Genomic DNA, 24,299 nt, shown 5'->3' with positions numbered 1-24,299 from the left:
ATTTTACCCACCCTATAGCAATTGTTCATTTCACTCATGATTTCACCCCATCATTATACGTTTTTGTAAAGCGTTCACAATTTTTCATATGCAAAGAAAATCACCCAATATTTCAATGCAGACGTTACTTGAAAAGGTATTAAATCGAAATACTTGATGTTATGCATAACATTTTAGAATTAAACCACACAAAAAACCTATTTTCGATGTTAATGTCATCAGTTACATCCGCACGCAGAATCACCTCCAATTTTCAGTTTTGCTGTATGTTATCAAAATTTGAAAGTCCTAAATAATGGGGGGAGCATTCAAGCCAAAGCCAACAGCAAAGACTGGGTGCTAATTCCGTTATCGAAATTTGACCTTTTGTTTTTATACGACATACTTCGCAACCAGCTGCTAGAATACGGGCCACAGGGGTCAGTGCTGCGATCCTATTGACTCTAACAGCCTCTCCCAGCCGAGATTCGAACATACGACGACTGGCTTATTAGACCAGCGTCTTACCTCGAGGCCAACTGTGGCAACGGTGAACGTTGAGAAATCATGAAATAGCAAGAAGATTGGATGCCCATCTAAACATTTACGAATTTTAATGCCTGGTAGAATCAACCACCTGTCCGTCTTACCCACTTCGTTCGCCTTACCCACAATTCCCCTAGATGTTTACGAAAAAATAAAAAGTCAAACAGAAGTGTCCAAAATGAAGTATATACGCGTAACACGCTGTTCAAAATAGATGAGTCACCCATATTGTCAAACTTGGCATGCACGCGCTTGTGCACATGCTCGCACAGTCATGAGTTTTTAGCAACACTGAAATAGTTACCCTGTTATATTTTCCATCAATCGGTTGAATATCAGTTTCAGCCAGTCAGCAATTGGCTCCATTTTGGGTCAACGCTATGGTTAGTTCGTGGCGTTCGTAGCACGTTTTGTCCTGGTCTTCTGCTCTATAAATTCTAACTAGAAATCAATGTGTGTGAGTAATTTTAGCGTGTTACTGCGAAAGAATCGAAAGAAGAATGCAAAGAACTGCGTGGCGTCCTAAACTATTTTCACCACGCAATGAAAAATCGTGTAAATTATACACCACCTTCAACCAGTGATGCCGTGCATAATTTTTACATTTTACGTGGAATCTATAAATATTTAGATTACAAACTGATTGCAGATATTTGCAAATATGCAGATTTATGCAAGTTTTTTTTATGACGGACTATGTATGTGATGATATGAGATGAGATATTATGCATAATTTAGTTTAGCATTTTGGTTAAGTATAAAAAATAAAAATATATGTTTTTAAATTTCATGCATAAATAAAAAAGCGGCAACACTGTTTTGAACAGAACATCAACCTGGCAAATAATGAAAAAGCGAATGAGAGAAGCAGAAAAGAAACGCTGAAACATGCTGCACAATGAGTTCGACTGACGCAGTTTTCAGTACAGTGATGGCGTTCAAAGTTGTTTGAGCTGTTTACGGTAACGGTTGTGTTTTTGTTGAGTGCTGCTTTTGCTCGTCGACGTCGTCGTCATCTCCTCTCGGTTTCGACTCGGCCAGTTCCGTTTCGTTTTCTCTCGCGGGGTTCATTTACGTTTGTGCTGCTACTATCGCTGTGTTTTAGCTATTATTTTGACTTGCACCAGCCACACGTGTATGAGTATGCTTGAGGTGGTGAGGTGTATTGCGGAATTTGCTTTGGATTTCTTCTCGTATATTTTGAAATAATCTACGGGATACGCACGATACGAAAAAAGGAAAGGATATTGTGCAGTGGCAACTGTGTGATCACTAAAGATTTGTTATTCTGAAAAGCATTGTTGAGTCACAGAAAGTAACAGGAAAAACTGGCAGCTGTGATTTTTGCAATATCGTGAAATTCAGTGGAAAAGTGTCTAAAGGTAATGGCTAGTGATTTGATTCGAGTATTTAGTGAATAAATAGTTTTAAGTAATGGCTGAACGTTACCAAAGTGTTCTGAATTGTTTGTAAAACCATATGTGGATAGATGCTGTCGTTAAAATTTTATCGCAACGCAATGCAAAGGTTGCGACTTGCGATCGTCGAACTGCGCTAGTATGCGTCCGCGAAAAAGGGGTAGCAGACAAAACGCACCGCGCGAAGGTGAACGCAGTAGTGTGGTGCTGTGATTTCAATCGCATTGCGTACTCGCGTCGTTAGGTTGGGACACCATGTCTACCGTCAGCGACCATGTACATAGTTTGGTGTATTGGCGTACCTACTGGCTGGCTAGTCGTGAAGCAGCGACAAGTTGCGAAATGTGATGTGGATTCGGCGAGAATTTTTTCATCTGCCTTTTTTTTCTCATGCGGAGCGGAGATTGCCTTGAAAATTATTTTCGGAGCATTTTTGCCTAGCGATTTTGGGTGTTTTGTTTCGTGTGCGTGTGTGGGTGCTTTGAGTTTGTGCGCGAGCGTACGTGTAGGTGGCTTGCTTGATGCGTAAAGTGATAGAGACGAAAAGAGAGAGGCCGTGCACTGGACGAATTTAAATTGGCAAAAACGTAAACAAAAGAAGAAAGCTGTGATTGCATGCCGTAAAATTACCGTAGTATTTGCGGCAGTATTAGTGAAGATAAGCTAAAACTTTTCATTGTAGTTTCCGCTTGGCATGAATTAAGTTTTCGCAATCGTAAATGAAAGGTGGTCTAATCAAGGCAATAATAATTATTATTGATGCTGCTTTTGACGTCAAAATTTTAAAGTGGTTTATATAATTTTCACATTTTTTACAAATTTTCAAGTTGATAAATGAACAAATTGCTTTGTTTTTATATTATGAAAATTAATTATGGTAAATATGAAAAAATCCAGTTAAGAAAATTGGTACCTAGTTATAACCGATACACGTCTTTTCCGTGTTTATAACATAAGTACATAATTAGGCAAAATGTCAAATTCGAATTTCATTTAATTTCTTTTTAGCTACTCCTTTTTTTCTGTGATCTGGCAAAAATATAGGCTTTTGATGCGCAATGTCAAATTTTGAAATTTATTTGGAACATGTTGATTTTTAATTATTCTTTTTCTATCCCCCGGAATTGTAAGAAACACAGCTTTCCTGTCGAATGCTTATGTTTTTGATGTGACATAACATGCATTACTGATGTTAAAATGTCCTATTACGGGAACTAAATCTGTATTTTTATTAAACCATCTTCGGGAATTATGAAATTAGGAAAGACTTTTGAAAAAGTTTTCAAATTTGGAAGCAAAATATCAAAAAAGGAAAAGTTAAGACCGTTTTATTGAATTTTGTGGTGTCAAAAAAGATATAGAGCTTGAGGACTCAACGCAAGAAAGGTTTTTTTCATTGGCGTAACTAGAGGGGGGTAGGGCCCGCCCTAGGAGACATTTAGCCCCCCCTAGAAAAAAATAGGCTGGATTTTTAAATTTAAGAAAAAACTATAGTTAGATTACTTTATTTAATAAAACCTTGAGAGTAATTTTTATATGCATCACTACTTAAAGTTCTCATGCATCAATGTACATTTAATTTTAATATGTCAAGGAAATAGAATGGTCGAAAAAGTGCCGGGGCTATAGCCCCCCCTAGAAATGAGCGCTAGTTCCGCCAATGGTTTTTTTTACTAAAGATCTCGCGTATGGGTAGTGTTTCAGTTTCAGTTTTACTCAGAAACTTTGATTAAGAGGCATGCTAACTGCCTAATGTCTGATGCCTACTGCTTAATGACAAAGTTACGACATTTTGTTCATCGAACAAAAGATCTTGGTCTACTGATCAACTTTACTAAAAACAGATACGAATTTAACGTTTCACATGCGTTGTATAGACTACAATAGCGCGAGAAGTCGTCGATTAAGAGGAGGTTCGATTATTTTCTACTTGGCTGAAGAATGTTCCATATCTTGTTGGCAGAAACAGAAAAGTAGTAAAAATATTTTTTGGTAAACAAAAGTACAGAAGACTGCAAAAAATTTAACAGAGATAATGTCAGCGAAGCATAATTGACTCATTTGGTAGTTGAACATGTTCCAACTTACTTCCTCAAGCATTTCTTTTGCTGTCTCTGTTTGTTCATCGCTTTGTCCGTCCAGTCTTGCTCACTCGTAACAACGACTGATAAGAACGTTGAAGAACTTCGCAATTGTACCTATAGTAAACTGGCTTATCGCGTAATTTTATACACCAGCTTCGGCAGCCAATGGCAAATAGCTGTTGTTATCGTCAGGTTGCCTTATCTGAACGCAGAACCTTTGGGCTTTGTTTCACGGGAGGTGTTGCAAAATTTGCAGGCGAACATATAATACATTGTAAACAGGAATCAACGTGAAATTGGCCGTCACTATGCTTGTAGATATGATTGGCGTACATATTATTAAGTTCGTATTTTGAACAGATATTAGCTTAATTGCTATTCGGAATTAAACAAACTTAGTAAAAATCACTTTATAAAAATGTTTGCTCGTGGAACTTTGAAAAATAATCAGATTCGTGAACCCAAAAAGCTACACATGCTATGGTTTCATAATCGAATAAAAATATGAAGTAAAAAATGAAACCAATCGGTATTGTTTGCGTGGCGCAATTAGACACTCTCCCGTTTAACTGCGAAATCGCATCAGGTCCAAAAGCAGTAAATAACACGGTCTGGTGTAAAACTGTATCTATTTTCTGAAATAAATTGTTTCGCTATAAATAGTATAAAGCATTTCATAATAAAGTTTTTTCCTCACTAATGCAAATTTGGTCTGTGCATTTAGTTTTGCATGAAAAAGGTACAAAAGATAGAAATCTAAGCTAGATGGGTAAAAATTCTTTCACTGTTCACCTCTTGCTCGCCGCTTACATGCAGTACAGAGCTATAAAATAAGAATAGCAAACAGGGTTGTATTTTGTGCACTCCCATTATACGCCACGTTATGGCATTTGAACTTGTTGCCTGCCTTTATTGTCCTTATTCATACCACTCAACGTAATCCTCTATGGCTCTGCGTAATTTTCAGGTCGCACATAGGGTTTATTTCTAATTCCCGTCGTAGTAAGTAAAGCCATTCTAATTTTCATCATTTGTTGGATGAATTTAATGAATACCCTAAAAGTTCTTGTGCTGATTTGACTAAAACACTAAAACATTTTCATTTATGAATGACGGAAATTAAAACGATTAGTCGACATTTTCTTCCTCGTCGCACGAAAAAAACGTAGGAAAGTTGGCTGGTAGGACTTCTTTAATGATAAAAAGCATTTAAATAGATCTTAGCTCACTTTGATTGAATGCGTATGATGGACAACAAGAACAAACTAAAATATTAGGGAATAACTAGTTTTGCATTGTGTGTCATAAAAATGCTGATATTTTTAATAATTTGTGTTGGATACACACTTAAACGATTCGGTAAAATTTACCGAAATCTAAACAGCTGAACGTTCGGTAAAATTTTTTATTGCACCAAACATTACTAATGATCTGTAAACGTCGATTGGCACCATCGAAATTTTTACCGAACGTTCAGCTGTTTAGATTTCGGTAAAATTTTACCGAATTCGGTGCTTTTTGTTAAGTGTGTAGGACGGAAATCGGCAATTACGACGAAGCAGCAACATACCCTACTTGTTTTGTCAGTTTAAATTAAAGTAATAAGTTGTATGGGTGTGCTTTCAAAGGAATTATTTGAATTTTTTTCCTAAAAAAAGATCAAAAATTGGAATTTGCGTTTTTAGAAGAAACCATACTATAAATTATGTTTAAAATCATCATTATTTTGGCGTAAAATTGTTGATTTTGTCTCGTTTTATCAAAGAGAATTAATTATATTTATATAAGCTTTCACATACAACGTGCGAATGACAATTTCTATCAATTCTGGCTTTAGATTTCAAAAGGTCGCATAACCCATGCAAAAGGGTTGATTATGCGACCTTTTGAAAACTAAAACCAGAATTGCCCCTTAAAAATATAGAATGGTAAAAATTGGAAGAGGCATGATTGTAAAAAATATGTAATATTTAACCCATTATCACCCGGGATACATTGAAATCACGTATGAAATTTCATACGCTAGGACCTAAAAGGGACCCAAAATTAAAATACATAAATTAAATATAGAATTACTGCAAGTGCGCCTAATTCTGTTCATGGTTCCTAATTTTGCGCACCGCATATTTTTATTAAAAATTGTAACATGAAATAGTCAGACATATTTTCCTAGATGTGTTAATAATGATAAAAATTTGTATGAATTTGGAGATTTTGACTGAAGTGTGAGGTGGTGTGCAAAGCTAGGCGCGCTTACGTTAATTTTGTGTTTTAATTTTAAATGTCCGTTGAAAATTTGTGCATTGGTGGGTACCTTATGATGATCAATTTCCTTTTATCGTTTGGCGAGATCCCTTTGTTCTGTCATAGCTTTGTAAATGTAAACGAGTTTTGTCATGCTGGTACGGGCCATCGGCCAAATCATGTTTCGTCAAGTTGTAAAACAAGCTAGTCATACGATGACGGTATAACTCGAATTCATGACGTCAGCTCCGGCTAGAGCGCAAAAGGGGCATGTACGCGTTTTTACATGTTTGCTACCAATGAACACACAACCGATGAGGACTAACAAGATGGTTTAATCGAGCGTTTCCAAAGCTACCATCCTTAAGCAATAGAAACCGGTTGTCATATAGTCATGACAGAGCTTGATTATATGTTTCATTTTATCACAGTATCCGCTTACTCGTCATCTAGAATTGTATTTCATCATTATACCTAATTTCAGGTCATTGGCATACCTTTAAATACTAACAACATGTTTCATATAATTCAATTGCAGATCGGTTCCAATCAATGCTAGCAGCAATCAGCGAGAAGTGGAGAGACTAAAATAGGTTTCGGTGCCACTTTTGTTTACGGTTTTGGAGAACCCGGTGACGGCTTGCAACTGCTTTGTGTTGGAATAGCGTTGTATCGAAGCTAGCAGCATATAAGTAGTCCAGCGATACGGAATGCTGAGCTAACGTGAAGTGGTGAAAGAAAAAGAAGATGGCACAGCTAATCATCGCTTCTTGAATGTTCATGTTCTAGTGTGAAAAATTGTATAAAACTGTGACATTTTTCTGAAAATGATTTATTTGAAGCAGTGAAAAATACGCGCGCGGAGTATTCAGGATTCGAACGGAAGGTTTTATTTATGCTGCATATTTAAGAATCGCCCTGCGGAAGAAAAGTAGTTCTTGTAAATAGTAGAAGTGTAAGTGATACGATTTTCTGTGCTTCCCTCGCAATTTTTGCCTATAAATGGATACCCTAAATTCACCCGCAATATTACCGACCGGTGGTGTGGATTTTGCTCGGCTACTTCTGAGTAAACCGGAAGAGCAGTCAACGTCATCGCCGCAACTTATACCAGTTACGGTTACCTCTAGTGGTGGCATGCCGGCCATTCCAACAACGGTTACGTTCGTTAACAACTCCGGCTCTGTAGCACTAGCAACTGCGGCTGCTGCTGCTGCTGCCGCTGCAGCAGCTTCTTCGTCCAGTTCCGGTTCCTCGCCAGCATCTAGTCTCGCATTAGCTGGTTCAACTTCTGCGGCTAATAATGGTCCGACGAACAAAAAGTGTCCGTATCATCGGCAGTGCTACCGAAACCATCATCATCCGCAGCAAACGCAGTCGCAGTCACAGCAAGCGGGCAGCCGCCGTATGGCCATCACTGTCAATGGGATGAACTCTGCTGCACTGTATCCGCAACGGGATGCCATATCGACTAATGTAGCTCCGCCTCTAAACGCTGTGGTTCTCGCAGAACGTTATCTGCTTTTGGATGTCGTAGAAGGAAGCTCGCTCTATCGTTGCGTTGACATCAAAACTCAGGAGGAGCTGGTGTGCAAGGTAAGGCTGAAATTAATGTATTACACTCAACGTTATCGCATTCTCGACGGATATTTCGCTACTCACGTTACTTGTCTCACGTATACAAACGAACTCGACGGACGTCCTTGAACCTTTATTGATAAAAGCGAGTACGGTTTACTACGCTTAATTTCAGAGAACAGTTCGTGTCGAGCCACATAGACAATGTGTACCTGTTTATATGATATGCGCACATACGCACCTAATTTGTAGAGCATATTCTGTGGGGAATTTTCACACAAACAGGTTGCGTCATTCAATGACGTGTGAATAAACATGCGCGGCAGGATTTTACCAATCACAAAAGTAGCCACTATTGGTGGCGCAAACACGCGAGCGCGCTGAAATAAAAGTATTATGTTTATTCATTTAAGCATGGGTTGTTATTTTTTGCTTCATAAAATCAACTGCACACAAAATGACTTATTGTTATCACAAATTTTAAGGCAATTGTGAATAAAAATATAAAAAGCGTCTTTTATTCTGATCACACCTCTACGAGTAGAACGGCATAACTTGTTCCGAATTGTTGAGTGTTCCTATTAGAAATCACAACATATTCATTATCGCCGCTCGAAAGCAGTGATTCTATAGCGCTAATGTGTAACAAATAAAATTAACACCCGACGGCGACCGCGAAGTCCTGATTAGCTTTTTTAAAGAAATGGCCTTCGCCAATAATCATCATTCCACTGGTGACGTCATATTTTGGCACCCTGCAATTCCCACTGTCATAGCATTCGTTGCTTTGTGCCTTCCGTATTGATTCGGTTAAAGTATGGTGAGGTTCGGAAGGGGTTACGCTTGCTGAAAAAATATAAACTAGAAGAGTGTTTTTTCCTCCTCTCCCTTTTGCACCGAGGAACAACAGGAGACAACGTGATCCTGAGAGAAATATTTCGCACGATCACGGTTACTGATTGTAGCAGCGACCACGAGGCTATAATACCCCCTCTGTCAATGTGTAAGTGCACCACTCACCGGCAGTCGTCTGCTGGTTGCTATATAGTATGAGGAATTCAGCAGATAGTAACGTTGATGACTATGATGATGATAGTGATGACGAAGGAAACCAGTCTTTATCTACGATTCCATAGTAGGGATTTTCCTACGCGCAATGCGCAACGTCATTCTCATTTCGCAAGTTGTCTTAAACGCCAAAACGTAGTGCGAAAAATTCGCTACGTGCTGTTCTCGGTCATTTCGCAACGGCGCAATTCAATGAAACGGTCGGATGGCTACGTTCTATATACACATCTAAATGCGACGCGCAAATTCAATCCGCATTCTTCTAACAAGTTGATGCTTTCGTTTTCTGAAGAAAATATCAAATTTAAGTTTGATTGTTTTAATATAGAGAACTGAATAACATTGAAGAATTTTGCCAAATTTACGGAAAACTAGCATTCATTAACTTTTCGTCGGAAAGCTCAATTTCAGAAGCAGTTTTTGGGCCCAAAAGTGGGGTTTTGTTTATAGAATTCTTCTTGCCAATCTGCCCTACGATAAAACTGAACCTTGTCGTGGTGTAGGGCTTTTTAACTAATCAGTAAATGAACAGCGGTCACGTTTACTTCTGAATGTGGGTATATATCAAAATACTTTTGTGATTTCAAGTGGGACTCGGGGTAAAAATTTACCAAATGTGATTGTTGCGTTGTTCAGAAAGTGCTTTTATTCCGCTTAAGAATAAGGCCAGCATGGGGATCTCTGACAATAGATGAAGTTTTCTGGGATTCATCCTTATTTATCACAACTGTCACAAATATCTCCGAAAAATGTCGGATTGATTGAGTTGGTCGGGGGCTTAGGGTTAGTAAGGGGATGTAAGCGGGATACCAGATCCGATTGGATGCCGAAGGACCACTCTGTAATGATTACGGGTAATAGCACTTCTTAGGTAGCAGATGGGAAAATTAGGTCAATTCGTGTCGCGTGTTCGAGTTTCGGCTAGGCGGTGCTGCTAGATAGAGTAGGATTTTTGCACTGGCCCCGTGGCTGTCCTGAGCTCTGATGGCCGTCCGCGGGCTCTGTCGATGGGAAGGGGTCGAGTCTTAAAGAGACGTTTAAGCCCAGAGCTTTACAGCACTTTGGTCTCGAGGGTTGGAAGGCGGGCGAGTCTCTATATTTTGAAGCTTCTGTCGACTGCCGCGAACGTCCAGCTTGTGCTGCGCTCAATTTACTTTGTATCGTGGGAATGCACTGTGAATACTAAGGGGATGAAAGATTAAATTTGCCCTGATAAGTTGATAACCACTAATGCTCCGAAATTTGTTTTACCTATTGGTTCATTTGTGGTTGTTTGTGTTGGAGAACTGAAGGCGGGCGCGCGGTTGAGGACCGGTGTCAGGCGGGGCTGACGAATTCTCCACTTCTTCACTATACCACATATTGCAACTCGAGTGGTACAAAAAGTCCAAAGCACATTTACAAATTCGATCTATTATTTTTCTTCTCATCATCATCATTATCATCATCATCGTCATCATCATCATTATATTTAAAATATGACATTCCGGCCTTTGGCAGAGAGATCTTAGAGTCAGTTCGTGGAGTCCGCGCAGGGCCGAAACGCCTCCGCCTGTGGGTATGGGCGTGACGGCTGTGCTTGGGGCTCTACCTGTGTTTTAGTGGGCGCCAGTGCCTGTCTCGTCAGGTGGAACTGATGTTTGAGGTCTCCCTGACACTTTGTTGACAACACAAAAGGGACCAGCGCAGAGTTTTATACGCTATTAAGCGACCAGTTGGATAACCCGAAAAAAAGGAAAAAAGGAAAAGAATTCTTCTTGCCAATCTGAACACAGTGAATATATTTTCATGAACCAAATTTTTGACTCAAACAAAAAAAACTGCTTTTGAAATTTACAGAATCGATGACGACTAATTTCACCTTAAGGGTAAAAATTATTCAGGTTTAAAACTTCACTTATCGTTATCGTTTAAAATTTGCACGGTATTCGAATCATTTGATTTTGCTCAGAGTCTAGACCACAGTACTTTGAACTTACAATAAAACTATCAAAATATGTTAACTTCTTAACCCATTAAGCCCCACACTTTTTCCAGCAAAGATAAGCTGAAACTTCCAGGAAAGTTTTGTTTTAATTTTGACCCTATGTTCCGCAACGGCACGCTAAAAAAATGCAACGCAGGGGCACGCAGCAGGGGTGAGGAGTTGCTATGCAATTTTAATATAGCTTTATTGCTCCGTAAAGATTAGAACATTAGAATCGAATCCAGGAATACTGGTATTATTGACCGTTCCCACTTTTACCTGTTTGGCCTTCACTTTCCGGAAGCAAAGTTGCTAGTTTGACTTAACAGGACTTGTTACGTTTACACAGCTGTAATTATGTAACATCTAAGCTTTGTGCAAAAACAGGTCGATTAGATTTTTTTCAAACTTTATTTGTTTCTTTGAGTTCAAGTTGATTCCTCAAACCTAGCTGTCCCTAAAGGTTGCGCTTTCGTAACGCTGGGAGGAAATGGGTTAAATTGCACAAGGTTTCCAAAATGACGTAGGCGAGAACCTGTCCTGGCGACAGATAAAAGCTGTGGCGGGTAACCGTCAGCAGTGGAGATCGGTTTCATCCCTTTGTCCTGCCGGACCGGTGGACATGGACAGTATAATGTCGTTTTCGTTTTTGCGATGTAGCTACACCGGTGTAGCTTTTTTGCACCAAAACTGCTCGTTTTCGATTTTTGTGCTACACCATTGCTACACTTTTTCTGCACCAGCTACACCAGAAAAAAAGAGAGTGTAGCTGGTTCAGATAGGAAAACACCAACACATCCATACCACACCACTGCTGCTGCACTGTGAGCGTTCGTTTATCCAACGAAAAGTGTAGCACCAAACTGTGTAGCTACACCTCAAAAATGAAAACGGCATATTATAAGTTTCCAACATGTTCTAATGATTTGTTAAAGATTGAATTGTTACACAATGTATGTTCGAGTCCCGGCTGGGAGAGGCTGTTAGAGCCAATAGGATCGTAGCAACTGGCACTGCAATTGTCCTGTACTCAAACAGCTGGCTGCGAAGTCTGTCGTATAAAGTCAAGTCTCGATAATGGAATGTAGCATCTACGCTTTGCTTTTTTTGTTACGCAATTCCATGAAAAAAACACTATCAAAATTTAATAGTTCTCCGATTTTGTTTAAATTTTGTGTCATTGTTCCTTTTCAGAAATGTTTTCTTGGTTTCAAAACGTTTCTTTCTTTGCAAATTCATAATTTTTAAACCATTGAACCGATTAACACATTAAAGTTGATACCAAATGAAAGGTATTTTAATGTGCTTCCATTGAAGAAACAAGTTGAACTGCAGCTCAAGAACTGAATGGAAAACATCGAAAATTTTCATTTTTTGTGTTTTCATGGTGTCAGATCAAAGAGTCGCATTGTTTAATTTTTTTCATAAAGCTGAGAATACATAGTATATCAACAATTCGGATTTACCAATGTAATAGTTACCAAAGCATCGTGCATTTCCAGTGCATTCTCACAACTTCATTTGTTTGAAAAATTACATGTCAATAACATCTGATCTGATTGTTATATCTGAAATTTTAACGACCTAGTTAGCTTCGATGCACGATGCTGGTCAAACAAGCTAGTAGTCGTATGTTCGAATCTCCGCTGGGCGGTACTGCTAGAATCAGTAGAATCGTTGCTTACTTACTTAGTCAGCTCCAGGCCGTGGTTTCCTCTGCTGTACGAAGAAGTCGTCTCCATTCCACTCGGTCCATGGCCGCAATTCGCCAGCCACGTAGTCTGCGTAGGGTAGCCTTCCACTTGATCGATCCATCTTGCTCGCTGCGCACCCCGCCGTCGTTATTAAGAACTTTTTTAACCGGGCTGTCGTCCGACACCCTCACGACGTGCCCAGCCTATCGCAGGCGACCGATTTTTGCGGTGTGAGCGATGGGTGGTTCCCTAAGCAGCTGATGCAATTCATGGTTCGTTCGCCTCCTCCACGTTCCGTCTTCCATCTGCACTCCGCCGTAGATGGTGCGCAACACCTTCCGTTCGAAAACACTAAGGGCGCGTTGGTCCTCCACGTGCATAGTCCATGTCTCATGGCTGTAAAGGACTACCGGTCTAATCAGCGTCTGGTAGTTTGTTAACTTCGTGCGTTGGCGAATTTTGTTCGATCGCAGCGTCCTATGGAGTCCAAAGTAGGGACGATTTCCTGTCATAATGCGTCTGTGTATTTCTCTGCTGGTATCGTCTGCGGTAACCAGTGAGCCCAGATACACGAACTCTTCTAGCACCTCAATTTCATCACCGTCTAAATGAATCCGGGGAGGGAGGTCAGCATTCACTTCTCTAGAACCCCTTCTTTCATGTATTTTGTTTTCGATACATTAATGACAAGTCCAATCCGTTTGGCTTCAGCTTTCAGTTCGATGTACGTTTCCGCCATCCGCTCAAAGGTACGTGTAATGATGTCAACGTCGTCAGCGAAACCAAGAAGCTTTGCGGACGGACTTCGTGAATATCGTGTCACTCGTGTCTATCTCCGCTCTTCTTATCACACCCTCCAAAGCGATGTTGAACAGCAAACATGAAAGCTCATCACCTTGCTGTAACCCTCTTCGAGATTCAAAGGGACTCGAGACTGCCCGTAATACTCGAACAACACACATTACTCGATCCATCCATAGCCTTGACCAATCGCGTTAGTTTATCCGGAAATCTGTAGTAGTGCATAATCGGCCATAGCTGATCTCGATTGATCGTGTCATACGCCGATTTGAAGTCGATGAATGAATGATGCGTGGGTACGTTGTATTCGCGACATTTCTGCAACACTTGCCGAAGCGGCAAGATCTGATCCGTGGTGGCACGGGCACCCATGAATCCCGCTTGATATTGTCCCACGAGCTCCTTTGTAAATGGTGATATCCAATGAAATAAAAGACGCCTTGTAGGCGGCGTTCAACAGTGTGATTGCGCGGTAATTACAACAATCTAACTTATCGCCCTTTTTGTAGATCGTACACACGAGCCACTCCTCCGGTAGTAGCTCTTCCCCCCAAATCTTGACAATGACCAAGTATAGCGACCGTATTTCAGCAGCTCGCCGGGTAGTCGACCGATCTCTTCTGCTACCTCCTGGAGGTCGGGGGCTGGTATTCTGTCGTCTTCTGCACGTGCTCCAAGATCTATTGCCATATCGTCACCTTCATGTTCAGCTACATCGCTGTTAAGGTACTCGGCATAATACTGCTTCCACCTCTCGTTCACCTCACGTTCGTTCGTGAGCAGATTACCGTCTGAGTCCCGACACATATCGGCTTGCGGCACATAGCCTTGGCGCGAACGGTTTAGCTTCTCGTAAAACTTCCGTTTATCGTTAGCCCGGTACAGTTCTACCATCGCCTCGCGATCTCGTTCTTCCTGTTGGCGCTTTTTCCTCCGGAAGACCGAGTTTTTCCTGTTTCGTGCTTGTTTATACTCTTGTTTATACTCACTCTTGCACGTGCTGCATTCTTCTCCTGCACTGATTGCTCGCATTCGCCGTCGAACCAATCGTTTTTTCGGTTCGGATTCATTGTACCTAGTGCCGCTAGAGCAGTACTACCGATGGCGGTCTTAATGCCTTTCCAACCATCTTCAAGAGTTGCTTCGGCAAGCTGCTCTTTCGTTGGTAGTGCTGCTTCCAGCTGCCTCGCGTGTTCCTGGGCAACTCCGGTGTCTCGTAGCGCCTCGATGTTGGGTCCCGGCGTACGACTTCGACGCGTGTTATACACCGTCGAGAGTTTTGAGCGCTTGCAGACTGCAACTAGGGAATGGTCCGAATCTATATTCGCACTGTGGTAGGTGCGAACGTTTATAATATCAGAGAAGACTTTACCGTCGATTAGAATATGGTCAATTTGGTTTTCTATTCGTTGGTCTGATGATCTCCAGGTGGAATCCAGTAGAATCACTAACCCCGAAATTGTCCTGTACTCTAATAACCAGCTGCCATATTTTTTGTATGCCACAATGGGTTCAAAATGCCACTGCGACAGTCATGGAGATTGTCTTTTATAGTTGGCTTCGATTGCTGTATCACAGTTTATGAATTGTATATACCCATTGAAGGAGTTGAACTAGATTGTTGTAAGACTATGTTCCAATTAGGTACTGCATGGGTAATAAAACCAAAGTCCTTCTTGGAATTGAATTTCCATGCTATGTATGTATGGAGATAATAGATAGCTTTCGAAGAAGCTGTACCTGGAAGACGCAAGAGCTCCACAGCAGCAGAGTAAGTGCGCTGAATTTTCTAGTTCTGAGTTGCAAAAGCGGCAAATGTTTGTTAAGACCTTGCCCATTCTTTTTATATGCTAAAGAGTGGGACTGCCTGGTGAAGAGAGTCTCGTGATTGTGCGTAGTTCACTACGCGTTAAGGTGAGTAGTTTTATAACTACTGCAGGGTCTGGGTAGATAAGCTGCTTAGTTTATCTACAACCCTACGCTTGATACCAACTGAATGCTATTTCTAGCTATATACGCGCCCAGAAACGGTTTTGGGATCAATGAACTGCTGAGCTGGTCCTTGTCTACGTAGTTTCTAGGCACCCAGAATAATGAAACTTTGTTCTGGCGGGCAAGTTCCCTTAAAATTGTGCTGCACTCCCAAACTAATTTTGATGCACATTTAGTTAGTAGATGGTGCCGGATTGAAGAACGGGACTTCCATGGTTTCATATAGTGCGATATGTACAAATTCACTTTATGAAATATTCATGTTCGGCCGTGCCTTCCTCCAGTCAGACATTGTCGTTACTAGGGGTGAAAGTTTGAACTCAGTACGGGAAGGTGGCAAATTTGGTCCCTTTCAAGTATGTCACAACACCTTTGCAACCTTAATGCACTGAATTCAGCTTCCTTTTTCGCATAAAGATGAAAAAGTAGCAGGCATAAGATTGCCTTCACGGCTGCAGTTGGTGTTGTGCGCATAGTGCTGGTCACTGACAGACATGTCAGGCATTGAGCTTTGCTTAGCTTAGCTTGACCTGCGCTGTCAACTCATTCACCTTTGGCCACCATATCCGAGCGGCATAGGTTAACCTGGGTCATGCAATAGAGTATACGACCAAAGTGCTAGTTGAAGTTTCTGTCCTCAGGTTTTGCCAAACAGCGAACTGCTTTCCTAACAGCATAGGCTCAGTTTATGATCCAAGCTTGTCTAACGCTATTCAGTATAGGGGGAGTAAGGGTATGTCTTCTCCGCCTAGTAAATGGTATTTCGACTTTTTTGGTCATGTTTACCTGGCACTGATGTACCTTTGAACCATAGACCATAACCGCTGGACAAAAGGAGTTTGCACAACCCCGTTTATTAAGCGAGCGATGTATCTTCAAACTTCACCGTTAGGTGGGTTAAGTTTATTTATAGACACAAATTGTGCCTCTACCTCGATCTAATGTAATCGAACCACCGAACTGAGAAGTTTAATTTACTTGTTTTTACTCACGGGACGATGAAACTGTACCGGCACTTGTGACTTACAAGGCACAGCACGTGAGACGTGACGTTGTTCGTCCGTGAGCGTCTTAGCTACGGTCCTCCTTGAGGGCATCCTTTAATCGCAGAGATCGTGATCGATGTATCTCCCAATAGGACTGTGATTTCCCTGCTAGATAGTATTGCTTGAATCCAGGTCATTGTCGGTTGGTCTATTCCTTTGTTAAGGAAAGCCGTATTAATTGAAGCGAAGGACGTGTTGCCCAAAGCGCTCTTGTCAAGAAAAGCACAGAGTGCCATCTCTTGGTATTGGAGTGGCTTTTCAACCAGTGTCACTAGGCAATGAAGTGCGGTTTCCGTAGATTTACTGCGTTGGTAAGTATGTTGATTGCCTCTCATTACGGATGTGATTATCCGTGATTTTTTCTATCAACTTGAGAAACGTTGATATCAGACTAATTGGTCTGAAGGCTTTGGCACGGGATGGTTTTATCTTTTTTACCTGCCTTAGTTATAAATACCACCTAATTTTTGACAGTGTATCACTGAGATATATCCACTATTTTATATGATTCTGTCTACTATTCAAGGTGTTTTTCATATTTAAACAGTAAAACAAAGAACTGAAGGTATCCAATTTCATTTATAACTCATGAACATTTACAAATTTCTGAAAATATCAATTTTTAAATATCTATTGATTTTTAAAAATATGTACATGATTAAACAAAAATCATGTCTGCTGTTGTATTTTATTTCTTTTTTCTGTGAAAATGCAATATCCAGCTGCCCAAATCTCTAACCGTTCTACTACCGTGCGTGGTCGTCAAACGACCGGCAATTTCCATTATTTGACCGGCGTTGTGGTAGTAGCGTCTCTATAATACAATTGAAACGTCAACCAGTAAGGTGGTGTCGCGGCTGTCGCCGTTTTGGGGACATTCATACGCAATAACAGTTTTGCGCGCCGCTGTCGGCTTGCCTCCGCTTAAAGATGGCGATGATAGGTTTACAAATCGTGTCTGGTTGAATTTATTCGTCTCGGAGACAGTGTGCACAATGGGAAAGAACTGGACACGGATTGAAATCATTATTTTAATTTTAAATACCTTACCATGTTGTTGTCTCAAGGTCCTCGTAATTTAGGTGGCAGTAAGCTCTAATTTCGAATAAAGACTGACAAGTGTCACAGATTTAGAATTGAATTGTCCCAGCAGTAACAACTGTGCTTCCGCGCATCGTGTTAAATCAAGGGTGTTTAGTAATACGCAGTTTTCAGCCGCGGCTGTGAAGAAGATGTACTTTCGAAAACTGTCGAGTCGCATGCCACAGTATGCAATTACTACCATGATGTGTGCTGATGACGATGTATTGACTAACATACGATGACTTGTTGATCGATCCTGTTGTGTGCAGAATCTGGTAAGCTTGTCCTGTGGTTAGATTAGTTTTTGTGAAACTATTCTTAAAATAGAAAGTACAAAATCGTATCTGAAAATGAAGTTCCATGAAATATCAGAAATTTTGTATTCTTGTTCCTTTACGGAAAATGTTGAGCCCGTCATTTTTTATTGGATGCTTCGTTGTGGTGGTCCCAAAAATCACTATCGAGGCAAAATGTATGTACGTATTATGGAGGGTACGGACTATCGAGGGTACGTACTAACGAGGTATACCTGTAATAGTTTTTCCCTGTTTTTATGGTGTAAGGACCAAAGATACCCTACCTTTTTTCTGAGATTTTTTACATACCAAATTCAGAAAAGTGGAATTTTTTTGTTTTTAACATACAAATACTAGGAAGTTGTATGGTGTTTTCTTAACTGCAAGGAAGCGAATATGCCTGGCAGGGAAATAAATTTACTAATTTCTGGTCTAAAATTTGCCTAGTACCTATATAAGTTTAAAAAAATCGAATTTATCTTTACTTTACAAACTAATTAGAAGTGAATTAGATTGTGAAAGGTAGAAGATTATGCCTAATCTCGGTATGATTTGATCTACACATTCATTACCTTTACCAGATGTGGTGATGTTATTTAAAATACTTTTTATTTATTCATGCTAGATAACCTGGTGGGGGCGAATTGTCAATAAATTTGATTTTGCCCAATTATACTTTATGATGTCGATGATTAAGAACGTTGTTGAATATCTTTATTTTAAAGATATGAATATATAGCCCAATTAGAGTCACCTATGTACCCAAACAGCAAATGACTAAGTGTTTTGATTTTTTCTCTTTTTATTTTTAGATTGCCAATAACCCATGCTCCAACTTGCTGACTGCTCATTTCCGATTGGATGGGCATACACATGTAAATTTTTTGCACAAAGTGATACAGGGAAACAATCAAACCTATTTGTTTTTTGCGCCATCGCAGGTGAGTACCAATATTTCTACAGTTATCCTATAAATTATGGTAATCCTTGAACGATCCGGGCGATCTTTACAGTTATTCTCTTACCCGTAACTTAAAGAATCGTGCGTTTTACCAATAATAACCTTGAAATATAAATTCACAAGATAATCTACGATCATAGATTTGCGTGTTTTGAAATGCAAGAATAGTTAGCATCCCACTGTATATTTCAGGGTGATCTCCACTCGCACGTTCGCGTTCGCAAGCGTCTGCGTGAGCCGGAAGCTCGTCGACTCTTCCGTCAGATGTGTGAGGTTGTGAAAATCTGCCACGAACAAGGCATCGTATTGCGTGATCTCAAGCTGCGGAAGTTTGTCTTCGCTGACAAGGAAAGGTAAGTGTGGATTTTCGTAATTATTTGTACTGCTTGAACCAAAACAAATATACACTGGCATATTCAACATTAGCATGATCTGTTTCGACATCGACGCCGACGACGTCGCTGTTGTGTAAATTCAAATCGGTAGGACGATATGTTATTTTTGGCTACGTGCTAGCCAGCTAGCTTAGTCACACTGTTGGAAATAGCTTGTTATAGATATTGCAAAATTGTGGCAAAACACGATTCTTATTTCGTCGGCGGAATGCAGCACCTTACGAAAGAGTCTTTAAAAACAAAAAATGCTAGAAGAAAACCCTTTTATGACAATACAATTAAACCTAAATTGTTAATTGCAATTGGTTCCGAGTTCCGATTTACACTTTTTAAAACAACATTTGGCATTTACAGAGGAGAGTAGTTTAATTGTTACTCAACCCAAATACGACGATTGTGCCAAATTTTCTGTCAACAGAGTCAAGCTGATGTAAAATGAGCATTCTACTTTTATTAGTTGCGTACCCATTTGCTTTCGAAAGGGGAATAAATAAGGTTATGATTTAGAGCGCTCTGCACTTGCATATTATAAATTCTAGATTTGATCTGCTGCCTATACAGTGTGTCACATAAAAGAGCTCTTTAAGCAGTTTGTTGTTTTTTGCGCATGCACACCCTTGTTTTCATAGGAAAAGACTCCCGCATGTACGCTCCCGTATGGCAATGTATTGGCCGTGTTTGTTGGATTGTCTGATTCAAATAAGGCAGTACTCGCTAGTTTCCTAATCGCAACCTCGTGAGCCGTTTATTTAGGAGGTGGTTCGGTTCGGTGAGAAACACGGTCGATTTTTCACAATTCCTGCTCTCATAAATCGTTACAAGCACTCGGACTCAGACTATTTGCCCAACTATTAGCGCATTCTGTAGCCGGGTGAGCACGTCGAGTTGGGTCTAACAAGATCCAAATCATACGAGTTTGATTCGTTTTGAAGTCATAATGAAATGCACGGCGGCGCGTGTTTTTGGACCCTCGTTAAAGTCGCTGTGTGCTCAACTCACTTATGCTGCACCACCACTTGAAACTGCGGTGGCATAAAGTCGCCTTACCTTCATCTCTGGTATCTCTACAAATGGTTTCAATGCTGAATGTAAAACCGACCGAACAATTGCTGGTAGCAGCTTACTTTGAAGGTTATGGGAGTTGATAAATTATAAGGTTAACAAATGAACATTCACGCAAACTTTGGCAACATAATTGAAATCTGTCTCGCCGTTGCTATCGCTATTTGTTGAACTTAGAATGCTGAATATTTGTATTCAACCCATTTCGAGCGAATAGCATATTGGGCTCGTGCCAAATTCTTTTGGCCATTTTTGCAATGGAATGTAAACAAGCTAATATTGCATTAGTTATTATTATAAGTTTCTAGTACTTTTAGTTCTTTGAATCTATAATCACCATGAATTTTAGATTCTTTGGTTTCTTGTCGGAATGTAAAAATAATATCAATGCTGAATGGGTATTATCAGAAGCCAACTTTACTTTAACTTTGTTGAATGCATCCGCTTTATCGAACCCTTTTTTCCGGTGGCTTTTGGTTCGCAATTTGGCGTGTGCTGACCACGTGCAGCAGTTTTTGCGCTGCCACGCGAGCATAAACATTCAACGCTTGGAGTAGCAGAAAATTTATGGACCCTTATAAGAGTGTAAAATCTCCCCATGTCGACCGTCCATAAATGCTTAATTGTCAGCCGAAGCTCGAAGTAGTTCAGTGAATATACCCTCTTACTCTCTCTTAGCTTCGATGGTTTTCGTTTGACCTTAGCCGCAAAACATTGAACTAAAACTAGTTTCCAAGTGTGACTATTCATTTCACTCGTCCAGCGGAATGGCTAAAATAAGTATGAAAATGATACGGCAACAAAATATCGGCCATCGTACTGTACCTTTACTGTCATGGCACGGAAAACCACCTCCAACATGTCATCAGATTCGGAACTAGTATCCACTCTGCGTAAGCTGTGGCATAGTTAATGCAATGCTAGATTTGCTACGGTTGAAAAGTGTGACGATTTCCATTTACCAGTAGGCCTCCAGCCCACAATCCATGTAAGCCGGCCGTTTGCTTAGAGTGGAAGTAAATACCGGTGTGGTGTGCTGCTGAGGCAGAATCACAAAGTGGAACAACGAAACCTTGAAATGATGGTTCAATGAGTCCGCAAACCTGGGTCGTTGCTTCTGCCCGACGTTGTTTCTATATTTATGTAGCCCAGCGGCCATTTTGCAGGCTCCATGGCGACCTTGATATGGCACCAAAACCGGTGGTAATGGTACAGCAGAACAAATAAGGCAGTACTATAATGACATCGTTGACCGTGGGGAGTCACACTCACTGGTCAAAAACGGTATCAACCAAGCGAGCGGTAGCACTCTTTTGCATGGAATCATGGATTAACGATATAAGAGGCAGCATCGTAGCTACAGTGTGTTGAGTCTAACTTAGAATGATTATTGCGCAAATCTTGACATCGATTTCCATCTAATTGATCTGTATGCTATCCTCCATGATCCGGCCATATTGTTCCTCTAGCAGATTATGCACATAGCTTCGCGTGGCCAAAATCAAAACACAGAAACCTCAAGTAATGAGCCAACAAGCGAGTAAGCTAGCATTCTTCAACACCCTTCAATGGCAAATAATGGTTCAGTTCAGACATGGTGGACGGTCGGCGGTAACTGCGCGGCACACTCGCGTTGCCACCTTGTCCGGGCAGGGGTAGCAACGAAACCGGTTGCCGTCGAGCACGTGTTGCAACGTTGACATTGAGAGAGCTCTGGCTTGTGCTTGTTGCGGAGTGATATTCTCTCAACGCCGTTCAAGCCAGAGGAAAAGAGCTTTCATACTAACTCGCTGGCGACTGCGCAGTATAATGTACTACCATATTGTGTGTGTGTGTATGTTTTGTAGTGGCACGGAAAGAATTTGTTCAGTCGATATCGGAAAATGTGGTGCTTTGAACGAATCGAACAATTGGACGAAGATTTCAGTTCAGCACGATTGCAAAGCGATGCGCAGTTCGGTTTCGATTCTATATTCAGTTGACTGGTAGAAACTTGACAATGTTTTTCAAAAATCCTGTTGTATCATTTAATTTTGCCGGTTAAGAATATAAGAGCATACATTTAGTTAAACTGTAAATGGAAATGTGAATGAAATATCGACGACTATAACAAAAGATAACGACATACATACGGTAATCGATAAAAGATAATCGGCGACAACGATATACTGAATTCAACCTTTCGGTCGTGATTACACATTGAATTCTATGTTTGGTTATTATTCGTTGAGAAAATCGATCGAAAAGTTACAATTAAAATAATGATTGTCTTGTACATGGTCTTTTTGTACGGAAGCTTAGTCTGTTCAACCGCAACTGCTTGTGAAGCCCATAGTAAGCACGACTTTTGCCGATAAAATGCCTCCGAATCTCACAGCTGGTGTTATTGTCCACCGTTACCAGTGAGCCAAGATAGACAAATTCGTTAACCACCTCAAACTCATCACCGTAGATTGTTACACTACTGCCCTAGCGGTGTCGCGTCAGTCGGCCTCGGTTTTGCCGGCTAGCATGTACTTTGTTTTACACGTATTTACCTTTTAACCCAATCTTTTCAGCTTCGCGCTTTAGTCAGGTGTACAGATATTCTGCCGATAATTGGAGATTGTGCCCCGCAGGTTTATTCAGTTTGATAGTTTGATCAGCTTCCTGGGGAAACGTTCTCGTCCATGATTTTCCATAGCTCTTTCCGGTCGATGGTATCATATGCCGCTTTGAAGTCAACGAACATATGGTGCGTGGGAATTCTGTATTCACGGCCTTTTTGGACCATCTGCCGCAGTGTATTCACCTCCCAGTTGGCCTCGAGGTATGATACTGGCCCAATAAGCAAGTCGTCGTATGTTCTAATCTTGGCTGAGAGAGGCTGTTGGAATTAATAGGATCGTAGCAACTGGCCCTGCAATTGTCCTGTACTCTAACAGCTGGCTGCGAAGTCTGTCGTATACAAACAGAAGGTTGATTTTCGATTTCGGAATGTAGCACCTAGGCTTTGCTTTGCTTTTTTGCCGCAGTGTAAATATTTGACCCGTTGTTGACCATCCTTCGGCTTAATAAATTCCCACAAATCTATTCGCGATTGGTGATAGTCGGCGGAAAATGATTTGGGACAGCACTTTGTAGGCGATATTGAGAATGGAGATGGCACGATAGTTCTCACAGTTCAATTGGTTGCCCTTCTTGTTGATCGGATAGATAGCCCCAGCTTTACACTCCTCTGGTAGCTGTATCCCAAATTCTGGCAATTAGCCGATGCAGACAAGTGGCCAGCTTTTTTGGTCTCATTTTAACATGCTCCGCCCGATGCTATCTTCTAAGTTTTGTCTATCATTGGAGCAGGAACCTCTTCTTCGTTTGTCGCACCGTCGACATTTCTTTCCTCGCCGTCATGGTCTGGGCGCCATTCATGGGTTCATCGAAGTGCTGCTTCCATCTTTCGGTTAACTGATGATCGTCTGTCAAAATACTGCCGTTTTTATCCCGACACATTTCGACCTGCGGCACAAAACCTTTGCGGGATCCGTACAGTTTCTGGTAGATCTTCCACGTTTCCAGAGAACAATGCAGCCGCTCACATACTTCGCATATTTTTGCTCTTCCTGGCAGCACTTTTTCTCCCGGAAGATCTGGGTTCGCTGCATCTTCTTATGTTTGTGTCTTTCTGCGTTCTGACGTGTGGAACTGCGCATTTTGGCCGCCCGCGCAGCGTTTCTCTCCATCTATCACCCTCCTACATTCATCACCAAACCAGTCGTTCCGATGATTCCGTGCTTGCTCGATGGAGCTCTCCACTATACTGCTAATGGTTGATGGTGTTATAACAGTCCTCGAGCGGGCTTCTTCGTCCAGCTCGTCCTTTTTCGGCAGCACAGTTTCGAATGAGTGCACATAACTTTCGGCGACGTCAGGCTGCTGTAGCCGCGCTAGATTTAACTGAGGCTCGCGTCGGTACCAAATGTGGCTCACAACAGAGTTTTAGACGCTCCTTAATCATCACTAGGCGGTGGTCTGAGTCAACGTTGCCGCTTCGATAGGATCTGACGTCACTGATGTCTGAGAATTACCTACAGTCGGTCAAAACGTGGT

General features: G+C 41.0%; 1 protein-coding gene across 1 annotated transcript in view; it reads left to right on the top strand.

Moving 5' to 3' along the window:
* Positions 1-1,490: 1,490 nt before the first annotated feature.
* Positions 1,491-24,299, top strand: part of LOC128739186 (tribbles homolog 2) — a 90,194-nt gene continuing 67,385 nt past the window's right edge. Inside the window, exons 1-4 of the mRNA XM_053834619.1 lie at positions 1,491-1,907; positions 6,810-7,867; positions 18,608-18,736; positions 18,949-19,109. Of these exons, the coding sequence (XP_053690594.1) occupies positions 7,274-7,867; positions 18,608-18,736; positions 18,949-19,109 (884 nt within the window). The 5' untranslated portion in view covers positions 1,491-1,907; positions 6,810-7,273. The remainder of the gene's footprint in view (positions 1,908-6,809; positions 7,868-18,607; positions 18,737-18,948; positions 19,110-24,299) is intronic.

The sequence above is a fragment of the Sabethes cyaneus genome, chromosome 3 (assembly GCF_943734655.1).
Source record: "Sabethes cyaneus chromosome 3, idSabCyanKW18_F2, whole genome shotgun sequence".
Lineage (NCBI taxonomy): Eukaryota > Metazoa > Arthropoda > Insecta > Diptera > Culicidae > Sabethes > Sabethes cyaneus.
This window is presented reverse-complemented; position numbering and strand designations above follow the sequence as displayed.